Source organism: Oncorhynchus clarkii, chromosome 19 (assembly GCF_045791955.1).
Source record: "Oncorhynchus clarkii lewisi isolate Uvic-CL-2024 chromosome 19, UVic_Ocla_1.0, whole genome shotgun sequence".
Lineage (NCBI taxonomy): Eukaryota > Metazoa > Chordata > Actinopteri > Salmoniformes > Salmonidae > Oncorhynchus > Oncorhynchus clarkii.
The window spans coordinates 52,562,188-52,573,555 of record NC_092165.1 but is presented as its reverse complement, the minus strand read 5'-3'; the positions used below and the strand labels follow the sequence as shown (position 1 = coordinate 52,573,555).

Genomic DNA, 11,368 nt, shown 5'->3' with positions numbered 1-11,368 from the left:
TTATAGTGAGCCTCAAAGACCAGCGACTACGCCTGGTGACTACTTGTGGTGTTTGGTGGTTATTGACAGCTATATTTACCAACTTCAGGTTTCATTTCGTTCCAGTTAAATAGCAGAAAACAAATAATTCACTCGACATTCATCCCGGCTTTAGACTATACGAATGGAGCTGCCACAGTGTTGAAGCCTTTGCAATACGCTTAAATACGGGTGATAGGTTAAGTACACATCACCACATTCTATATCAGAAAGTAGGCTGGCCCTCTCTAAAGTCTCGTAGATCAAGGCGCTGCTCTCGTTTTGTTACTAAAACCCTCTTGTGCAAACTTCTGCCGTACCTTACTTCATTGTTAAATTAGTCCAGACCTGATCACAGGGATGGTCAACTCTCCACTGAGTTAAGTAGGTCTGTATATAGATTTTTTTTGCACCTTACTTGTTGAATGATCTCCAGAGCTCTCAAAGGTTGGATGTCTCCGTGCCACTAGGACAGTTCAGACAGCTGATTGGTGACTTTTACTGAGGAATGTGTTTATTTTCATGATGTGTTTTGTAAGTTACTTTTCTTCAATTGCTTGTGTCATATTGTACGTTTTTATTGCGTTGGAATTGTGAATATGATTGTGTGCAGGGCTCCCTTGCAAGAGGCCATGGTCTCAATGGGATTCCCTGATTAAATACATTTTAATAAAATAGTGACATAATATGAGCCAGTGTAAGGACAAATTGCTACAAACAGGGAGCACTTCACATTTTAAATAAATGATCCATTAATGTCATTGAACAACGTGAACAATGCACATGAGTTGAAGTTATGCACATGATCCCTACCATACAGAAACGATAACATATCTTTCAGAAAGAATAACATATCCCAACTCATCAAACTTTATCCAACACCAAAACTCTTTGATGCTGTCCTCACCTGTCTACAATGACAGGTGCTTGTTTGGCCTCCTGGCCTACCTGTCCAGCTGTCAGGTAATTCCAAAGGGTGTAGAAAGCCCTGTGGATGAGGGGAGGGAGAGGGGGGGCTCAGCATCGAAGCGGCGCTCCATGGGGACAGAGCCTGGGGAGGGGACTCCAGGGCCTCCTTCAGAGGTTTTACCAGAAGAGGAGTGAGAAGAGAGAAAACTGAAGCATTGTAACTGACTAAAAGACCACTCAGAATTGTATGTCCTGATTACTGTGACAGCATTCAGTATTGTATGTCCTGATTACTGTGACAGCATTCAGTGTTGTATGTCCTGATTACTGTGACAGCATTCAGTATTGTATGTCCTGAGTATTGTGAGAGCATTCAGTATTGTATGTCCTGAGTATTGTGACAGCATTCAATATTGTATGTCCCGATTACTGTGAAAGCATTCAGTATTGTATGTCCTGAGTATTGTGACAGCATTCAATATTGTATGTCCCGATTACTGTGAAAGCATTCAGTATTGTATGTCCTGAGTATTGTGACAGCATTCAGTATTGTATGTCCTGATTACTGTGACAGCATTCAGTATTGTATGTCCTGAGTATTGTGACAGCATTCAGTATTGTATGTCCTGATTACTGTGACAGCATTCAGTATTGTATGTCCTGATTACTGTGACAGCATTCAGTGTTGGATGTCCTGATTACTGTGACAGCATTCAATATTGTATGTCCCGATTACTGTGACAGCATTCTGTATTGGATGTCCTGATTATTGTGACAGCATTCAGTATTGTATGTCCTGATTACTGTGACAGCATTCAGAATTGTATGTCCTGATTACTGTGACAACATTCTGATTAATAGGACGAGGAGTGTTCCCTGATCAGCATGTGAGCTGACCTGGGAAAACTCCTGGCCCTACTGATAACCTTATAGTAAATAGAATTGCTAGGACAATAGTGAAGTAGAGATGATGTTAATCTGTAGCATCTAATCCCTCCACGACAGTAAAAGGAAAGATCCAGCACTGCCTTGGACTTTGGGAGGATGTCACCACACTGCAGATGAGAAGCAAAGGAGATAGAGATACAGAGATTCAGTTTCAGTAAGCCCAGTTTGAATATCATGTTATTCCTCTGTCCACCACTGGAGTGTGACATTGCTGGGCTTTTGTTCATGTTATTCCTCTGTCACGAAGTATATAGGCCTATACTAAATATATTTATTGTTTACTATATAATGACAACTACTCAAATACATGGCACCATACGCCAACTGATTTGAAACATGAACGTTTCACTGTTCAAACCTGTTGTAGAACTTTGAAGGCATCCTCAAAACTGTGGAACATATCAGAGTTGAAGGATGACACTCCGGCTTTTCAGCAGGTTAGCCTGTCCTCTCCCAGCACAAATAGAAGCATACATATGCTGCTTTCAAGACAACTAGGAACTCTGAAATAACCGAGGTCTAATTATGAAGTTGGTGATCTTTAGGTCGGAATGTTGGAGCTCTAGAAAGATGTCAGAGTTTCCGACTTGGAATTCAAAGTTAAATGACCGTTAAAAAATGTTTTTCCCAGTCGGAGCTCATATTTTTTTTGTTGAGTTCCCAGTTGTCTTAAACACACTAAAGTCGGAAGTCCGAGATTTCTGTGTTCGAAGTTGTTTTGAACACGGCAATAGACTGGGTCAATATGAAACAGCTTGCCCAATAATCCTTCAGTCACTGAGGACTTAGATGCGTAGGGTACCGGGGGGGTAACTAGCCCCATGGGGTAACTGCCCCCCCCCCCCCCCCCCCCCCCGGTAATACACACGAAGACCATAAGATGTCACCAAATGGTTTCCCCAACATTTTCCTTGGCTGCCACTACTCTTGCTCAACAAAATGTCCTCTTTCTCATCACAACTTTTGGAGATATAAAAATAAAATAAAGTTGTTGATATATTCCAATTAAGTTAGATCTATAATTGGGGGCAGCCCCTCCTTATGGTTATGAATGTGTTTCTACCTGTCATATAGACAATGACTAGCCCAATTAGCACTAGTTTGTGCTAACTTGCTAGCTGACAACTTCACTAGCAGTAAATGCTAGCCAGTTAGCTAGTTAGCATAAGCTGCTAGGAGTGCTAGCTAGCAACCTTACTACCAGATCGATCGTCTGAGATAAAATACGTAAAAAAGATAACATAACTTAATGCGGTTAGAAATGTTTCCACTAGTGACTGATATCTTTACAGCTGATGTTACACTGTTGTGAAACCTTATGCCATAATATTCAGATAACTGTCACCACTGGGGGAGTCATCCCATGGGGGGTGGCAGTTACCCCAGTTCTTAAAAAAAACAAAAAAAACGTCCCTTTTCAAAAAACAGCATTTCATGAAAGAACTAAAAAAGTGTAAACTGTAGCCATTTTTTGCCTTTATAGTTTAAGCCAAAGCAATACCTTCATCCACGTACAATTTCTTCCAAACCTTGCTTTTTTTGTGTCAGAAATTAAGACGGAAAATATTTAGGAAATTATCATTTGATAACAGTATCTTTTACATCAGGCTGAAATGCTGACATTTCAAAACCTTACATTTGGTAACCCTTATGATAGTATTTTTTTGCTCTCCTTTGCTCTTTGAATTGTGTTATCGCTGTGGACATGGAGTGAGTAGCATCTTTCATCAGAATCGAGGAAATTTCTGAACATTTGTGGCACCTCGTTGCAATGCTCGGCTTGTAGTGCGAAATAGATTGGGTCCGATTTCGTATCGAATTAAACTGCTAACGCATAAAAATACCAACCACTAACCAAACCCGGACATTATGCGTCTTCCAATATTTAATCAAAGGCCGAGCAAAGTGCATTTCAGGTGAATCACAACTCACGCGCACGGCTAATGATTTTGGAAACTGAGGGGGAAATGAAACTTGAAGTGCTGGACAAGCAATCCGAAACTTTAGCCAATTTGAAACTTGATGCAATGTCGTACGGAGATGATGTTACGTTCTCATAATGTCGGAAACCGGGACCTACGAATTATGCCGCGTCCTCAACCTAGTCTGAACTAGGAAACTCGTAAATGTCCGATTTGCTATCTAGTTGTAGTAATACACATGCTACGTTCAACGAATTAGCATGTCGAACATTTCAGAGTTGACTAGTTCCGACTAGCATTTGAACGCGGCATTAAAATTAATGATTTGTATTGAGCTTCCTATTGTTTGATTCGGATACTTCCCAAATGTATAACTTGGGATCCGAGTCTTCCGTCTATGTTACAAGGTTGGACATTACCGGGCTTCCGACAGCACATGAACGCGGCATAAGTGCGCCTGTAGCTGTCACGTTCTGTTCGATACATTAAGCAAACACAGAGGATCACCTCATTTGCATGGTACTTTAGGACATGACAGCCTTTTTCCATGTAGGCATGTAGGACTGCATATGAATAAGGTTAGGATTTTATATTCAACATTGTAACTTTCGTTTTCCTTATTTGCAAATAGAAACTGTTTTGACCAAACGTCATGAGACGCGTCACTTAGGCCATTGCGGTAAAAAGGGATTCAAGCTAATCCTACATCAGAAGTTTCAACATGACAGATAGCTGGAGACTAGCAATGTCGTTCTCTACTCAAGTCGTGTTTGTGAAGATGTCCCTGCAGCTTTGCATAAGTAACATCCAGCACATCTTTGCAACTGTCCTGGCATGGATAGGTGTGCGCGGTCCGCATGTGCGGTTGACATCTACAGGAAAAGTCAATCTAGTCAAGGTGTTGGAAAATAATATATCTCAAACAGCGACAACTCCAAGCAGTGTCAATTATCATTTTACTCGACAGTGCAATTATAAATGCGGTTTTTGTTTCCACACGGCAAAAACGTCTTTTGTCCTGCCCATTGAAGAGGCAAAGAGAGGTTTACAGCTTCTGAAGCAATCAGGTAAATTTGCCAAAATTAGCCAATGTATTTATGATATCGCAAAATCCCTATATAAATTCACATGACATGTTATTACATTATTATTACATCCTATTTCTAACTAATAATTTCTTATTCAGTGTTTAGAATTCTGAATTTCATTTTTTTTTTTTTTTTGCAGGACTGGAAAAGATGAACTTCTCTGGTGGAGAGCCTTTCTTACAGGACAGAGGGGATTTCTTGGGTAAATTAGTCCAGTACTGCAAACTAGACCTCCATCTCCCAAGTGTCAGTATTGTCAGCAATGGCAGCCTGATCAGAGAGAAGTGGTTCCAGAAATATGGTAAGAGGGTTTTCATTTGAAATAAATAGTACCAACATTACGCTACTTACTGGTCGTCATTATATCGAACAGCCACCATAAACGCGGTGCGGCAGGGTAGCGCGGTGGACTAGTAACCGGAAGGTTCCAAGTTCAAACCCCCGAACTGACAAGGTACAAATCTGTCGTTCTGCCACTGAACAGGCAGTTATAACCAACTAGGCCGTCATTGAAAATAATAATTTGTTCTTAACTGATTTACCTAGGTAAATAAAAAAAACAGAGTTTTTAAACCCATCGCAAGACTGCCCGGAACCCCGACCAAACAGGTTTATAAGTCAATTAGATAAATGAAGGCACAACCTAGATTCGAGACATGTTATTTACCTCGTGAAAGTGTCAAACAGGATTTTCTAATTTTCTTCAAAAACAACATGCGCAGTTTGGCGTGTGACAATCGTGTCACGATATAGGCACGATGACGTGTTTCTATTAAGAGCCTTGCTCTGACGTCACCTACAAGTGTGATCGGGGATTTCTATTGGAGAAGCAGTTTTAGCCAATCTTCATACTTTACTGTCTGCTTGAATCTTCATTATTCTCATGCAAAGTCTGGTAAATAAGTTCATTTTATTTACACTAGATGTCAGCACCGGGTTAGTTTTGATATGAGGTCACAGAGAAACATTTCACTCTTTAAAATGTTTCCCAGTTGAGTTATAAAATGTTTGGACACATTTTCAAATGCATGATTTGATCATCACAGTGTTATTAAAAACTACTTATTGATTTTTATCTCAATAAATCTTAACTATCACATGTTCTAGGCTATGTCATAAATTGTATGTCTAGATGTTAATACATTTTGAATACATGGGTGTTTCAAAATACAATTCTTTGAGATTATGTCAGTTTTAATATCAGAACTCTTCTTGTCCTCACAGGCCAATACCTGGACATTCTGGCCATTTCCTGTGACAGCTTTGATGAGGACACGAACCAGACTATAGGCAGAGCCCAGGGCAGAAAGAGCCACCTTGACAACCTCATCAAAGTCCGGGAGTGGTGCCGGGACTACAAAGTGGCGTTCAAAATCAACTCTGTGATCAACACATTTAATGTGAATGAAGACATGAGAGAAAACATTTCTGAACTCAACCCTGTACGCTGGAAGGTAAGGGTGTTCCAATGCATTTACATTACTCACCAGTAATACTGTATCTGTGTTGTGAATAGTGGTTTCTTCTCCTACCATAGATGTAAGAAATTATTTGTATGGCCTTGACTTTGTGTGTGTGTGTGTGTCTACTGTGTCTAGGTGTTCCAGTGTCTACTGATCGATGGGGAGAATGCTGGGGAGAACAGTCTGAGGGAGGCAGAGAGGTTTGTCATCAGCGATCAGCAGTTTCAGGACTTCCTGGATAGACACAGCACCATCAGCTGCCTGGTACCTGAATCCAATCAGAAGGTATGGGACTGAACTGTTATTGATATTATGATGATTGAACAACTACTATTCCTTGTAGTTTCAGAACGCTATTAATGTGTAGAGTAGGCCTAGTGTAATCTACTAACTCAATTAATCACGTACAGAGCATTCGGAAAGTATTCAGACCCCTTGCCTTTTTCCACATTTTGTTAGGTTACGGCCTCATTCTAAAATGGATTCAATAATTTTTCCCCCTCACCTACACACAATTACCCATAATGACAAAACGAAAACAGGTTTTTAGAAAATAAATACCTTATTTACATAAGTATTCCGACCCTTTGCTATGAGACTCGAAATTGAGTTCAGGTGCATCCTGTTTCCATTGATCATCCTTGAGATGTTTCTTCAACTTGATTGGAGTCCATCTGTGGTAAATTTAATTGATTGAACATGATTTGGAAAGTCACACACCTGTCTATATAATGTCCCACGGTTGACAGTGCATGTCAGAGCAAAAACCAAGCCATGAGGTCAAAGGAACTGTCCTAGAGCTCAGAGACTGGATTGTGTCGAGGTACAGATCTGGGGAAGGGTACCAACAAATGTCTGCAGCATTGAAGGTCCCTAAGAATACAGTGCCTCCATCATTCTTGAATGGAAGAAGTTTGGAACCAACAAGACTCTTCTTAGAGCTGGCCGCCCGGCCAAACTGAGCAAACGGGGTAGAAGGGCCTTGGTCAGAGAGGTGACCAAGAACCCAATGGTCACTCTGACAGAGCTCCAGAGTTCCTCTGTAGAGATGGGAGAACCTTCCAGAAGGACAACCATCTCTGCAGCACTCAACCAATAAGGCCTTTATGGTAGAGTGGCCGGACGGAAACCACGCCTCAGTAAAAGGCACATGACAGCCTACTTGGAGTTTGCCAAAAGGCACCTAAAGACTCTCAGACCATGAGAAACAAGATTCAACTCTTTGGCCGGAATGCCAAGTGTCACGTCTGGAGGAAACCTGGCACCATCCCAACGATGAAGCATGGTGGTGGCAGCATCATGCTGTGAGGATATTTTTAGCGTCAAGGACTGGGAGACTAGTCAGGATTGAGGGAAAGATGAACGGAGTAAAGTACAGAGGGATCCTTGATGAAAACCTGCTCCAGAGGGCTCAGGACCTCAGACTAGGGCAAAGGTTCACCTTCCAACAGGACATCGACCCAAAGCACACAGCCAAGACAATGCAGGAGTGGCTTCGGGACAAGTCTCTAAATGTCCTTGAGTAGCCCAGCCAGTGCCATGACTTAAACCCAATCAAACATCTCTGGAGAGACCTGAAAACAGCTGTGACCCTCCCCATCCAATCTGACAGAGCTTGAGAGGATCTACTGAGAAGAATGGGAGAAACTCCCCAAATATCGGTGTGCCAAGCTTGTAGCGTAAGACACAAGAAGACTCAAGGAAGTAATCACTGCCAAAGCTGCTTCAACAAAGTCCTGAGTAAAGGGTCTGAAAACGTATATAAATGTGATGTTTCATTTCATTTTATAAATTTGCTAAATAATCTAAAAACCTGTTTTTGCATCATCATTACGGCATTTTGTGTGTAGATTGATGAGGATTGATTGAATCAATTTTAGAATAAGGCTGTAACGTAACAAAATGTGGAAAAAGTCAAGGGGTCTGAATACTTTCCGAATGCACTGTATATCAGACCTATCAGACGCAATATTGTCCACAAAAAAAAAACGATAGTCTGTGACAATATTGTACATAATACAGAATAGTTGTGACATTAACATGTTTCCTTGTTGTCTTATCTTGTCAGATGAGAGATTCCTACCTCATCCTGGATGAATATGTAAGTCCTTTTCATCAATCTGTTATTTTACGTGATACACACACTACCTTCCAAGTCTTAGCAAGCCCTTTAAAGTAGACAGTCCTTATCCATCCGTCCTCATCCATCAGTCCTCATCCATCAGAACTATTGAACAGCCATCTAAATGCTCTCATCGATTAAGATGTAAAGACATGCACCTTCCCATATTAAGTCCCAGAGTAGTCTAGGACTTCCCATATTAAGTCCCAGAGTAGTCTATGACTTCAATCTTTAATCAGGGGATTTACAGGCTTTGAGATGGGTGAAAGGAGATGTGGATTTGCAGATATTTATGTTAGTATTAGACATGAGGTTTCATAGTAGTGAATTACTTTGATAATGAACGACCGTGTTAAGATTCTCTTTTCTGAGCCGTTGGTAACACTTCATAATAACTTTCCTTAATAAGCCTTTATAAATGCTTATACATTCTTTATAAATGATTATACATTTTCTAAATGCTTATGAATTATATGTTTTGATGTGCTTTTTGTTTTAGATGCGTTTCCTGGATTGCAGAGAGGGGAGGAAGGATCCATCCAAGTCCATCCTTGATGTTGGCGTGGAGGAGGCCATTCAGTTCAGTGGCTTTGATGAGAAGATGTTCCTAAAGAGAGGAGGGAAATATGTGTGGAGCAAAGCTGACATGCGGCTGGAGTGGTGATCCACACATTGTAATCAATTCCACTTTTTGTTTGTACTTGTGTGTGTTTTTATTTGTTTAGACAGTTGTATTTAATGAATAACATAAATAGGAAAACAAATAAAATAATAACTGTAGGCTACACCAACATTAGTTTCCATTCATACAAAGTGTCAGGTAAATTGCCACAGTAGATTTGTAGTGGTAAGCCAGGAAATACTTGTATTCAATTGTATGGAATGCTTGTCAAATAGATAAATTGTCCTTAGTTCAAAAATGGACTACATTGTTCTGATGATAATACCAACCAGAGGGTGAACATATCTTTGTTTGCAAGCAGGACTAAGGTAGCACCAACATCGTTTAGGGAGTGGCAATAAGGTGACCAATAATGGTTGCAGTTGAGATCAGCTGTGTGGGCAAATTTAGAACATATTGATAGCTGGTGATAATCTAGTGACGTCGATGGTTGCAATAGACCCCTTGTTATTTGATTATATTCCAATACATTCTTTAGGCTATCCATTAGCCTATCCATTCTCACATAATGATAACAGTTTCCCTGGCTGAGCTAATGAGATCATTTGGGCCATCAGTTGATTGACAGCTAATTGAACAGCTTGTTGAACAGCTGATTTCACCATCCCCACTCCTGCAACTCGCTGCGATAATGATTTGGTCATTATCATTCAAGAATCTGGCACTTTGCCGCGACCAATGTGTTAAAGTTCAAATCTTCCTCCCACTGCTAAATGGCATATTATTAGGCCTATATCGTCATCATACTGAATCATACAGTACATATGATCATTATATTACACAAGCCTATTATTATTATTTATTAAATTGACAGTCTCACTCCTTTTGTATTTTTTTTTTGCTTTCATTGAATAGATAGAACAGTGTTGGGAAGATAGGGGGAGGCGGAGACAAAGGGCAGTGGGCCAGATTCCAACCCATGCCGACTCTGGCATGTGTCTGGACAACACAATCTCACACGCAAATATGTCCGAAAAGTATTTAATCAGATTTCATGCTTTTCTCTGTGGCTTAATTCTTGTGAAAATACACATTTTTGTGTGACTTAATTCATAGGAAAATACATTTTTGGCAGGCAAACTTCGGGAACAATCTTTTGAAAGCATTCTGTTTTTCAACATTGTGTTAGGTGTAATTACATGGATGTATCTAGTGAACAATGGATGAGCAACAATGGGAGTGAGGGATAGAAGTAGTCACGACAGGTGTAATCAAGCCTTACATCAAAGTTGCCTGAAGCTGAATGGAAAGTGCCATGCTCTGACCAGTTATTCAGAAGAAAATCCTCTGTGACTGTCTAATTCACATATGTTAGCTTACCAATTTGGACCCAAAACAAACACATTCTACACATTTACAAATGACCTGTTTAAAGTATTATTACAACCATGGTGTTATTTTGTTACTGAAGCTATCAGCAGAGCCTTGTCTGGCAGCGAAACAGTTCATTCAGCCTCATTTATTACCTTTAACCCTTGTGTGGTGTTTGTATCTGGGGGACCTATTTTCAATGTTTACTAAAAGAAAAGTGATACAATGAATTATTTTTTCAACCTGAGACTCATTGGCTCATTTTCTGTGAAGAACATGTAAAAGAACCCATTTTCATTGAGTGCACACTGTGCACCCTCCTACACATTTATATTACATATGTGGTGTTCTGGTCTTACTGAACCCGAGGGTAATGAAAGTGTGGAAAAGTGTGTGTGTGTGTGTGTGTGTGTGTGTGTGTGTGTAGGTGAAAACAAGTAAAATTGAAACAAAAAGGTTTGCTGTGTGCCTTCACTCTTGTCTTCCTCCTCCTTGGGCCTGCTGTTTCAACACAGCACCTGCCTGTCTCCCGCTTTTCTCACACTCTTTACCCTTTGTGGTGTGTGAAACTACACAATGTCTTACGGGAACCTGCACAATGTTATTACAATACATTATTACAATACATTATTTCGATACATTGTAAAAAATGCAGTATTTTCCCACACTACCCAAGCCAAATGCAAATTGGGGGAGGGACACAACAAATAAATAGCTTTGCATGTGTGGCTCCTTACCACAATCAATCAGTACGGCAAAAATAATCTCTACTCAGAGGGCCTTAGACATTTTTTTTGCAGAGAGAAGGTAGTGTGGTTTGAGCGTCTTCTATGTCAATTCGGAGTCTGACAGTGAAATGGAAGAGGAGGTTGAGATTGACCCTCAGCCAGCCCCAGGACCATCCC

The 11,368-nt window shown here is 40.4% G+C and overlaps 1 protein-coding gene across 1 annotated transcript; it reads left to right on the top strand.

The window, feature by feature from the left end:
• Positions 1-4,256: 4,256 nt before the first annotated feature.
• On the top strand, positions 4,257-10,918 carry LOC139374328 (S-adenosylmethionine-dependent nucleotide dehydratase RSAD2-like). Its single transcript, XM_071115359.1, has 6 exons — positions 4,257-4,864; positions 5,025-5,186; positions 6,110-6,339; positions 6,484-6,633; positions 8,417-8,449; positions 8,970-10,918. Exons 1-6 carry the CDS (start codon positions 4,519-4,521, stop codon positions 9,132-9,134), a joined length of 1,086 nt encoding a protein of 361 aa, XP_070971460.1. The 5' UTR covers positions 4,257-4,518; the 3' UTR covers positions 9,135-10,918.
• The last annotated feature ends 450 nt before the right edge of the window (positions 10,919-11,368 follow it).

What these genes read in the sequence shown, in the direction of transcription:
- LOC139374328 (XM_071115359.1), top strand. Translation starts at nt 4,519, where the DNA reads ATGACAGATAGCTGGAGACTAGCAATGTCGTTCTCTACTCAAGTCGTG. An exon ending in ACAGCTTCTGAAGCAATCAG is followed by an intron (nt 4,865 to 5,024) that starts GTAAATTTGCCA and finishes TTTTTTTTGCAG; the next exon opens with GACTGGAAAAGATGAACTTC. An exon ending in TCAACCCTGTACGCTGGAAG is followed by an intron (nt 6,340 to 6,483) that starts GTAAGGGTGTTC and finishes TACTGTGTCTAG; the next exon opens with GTGTTCCAGTGTCTACTGAT.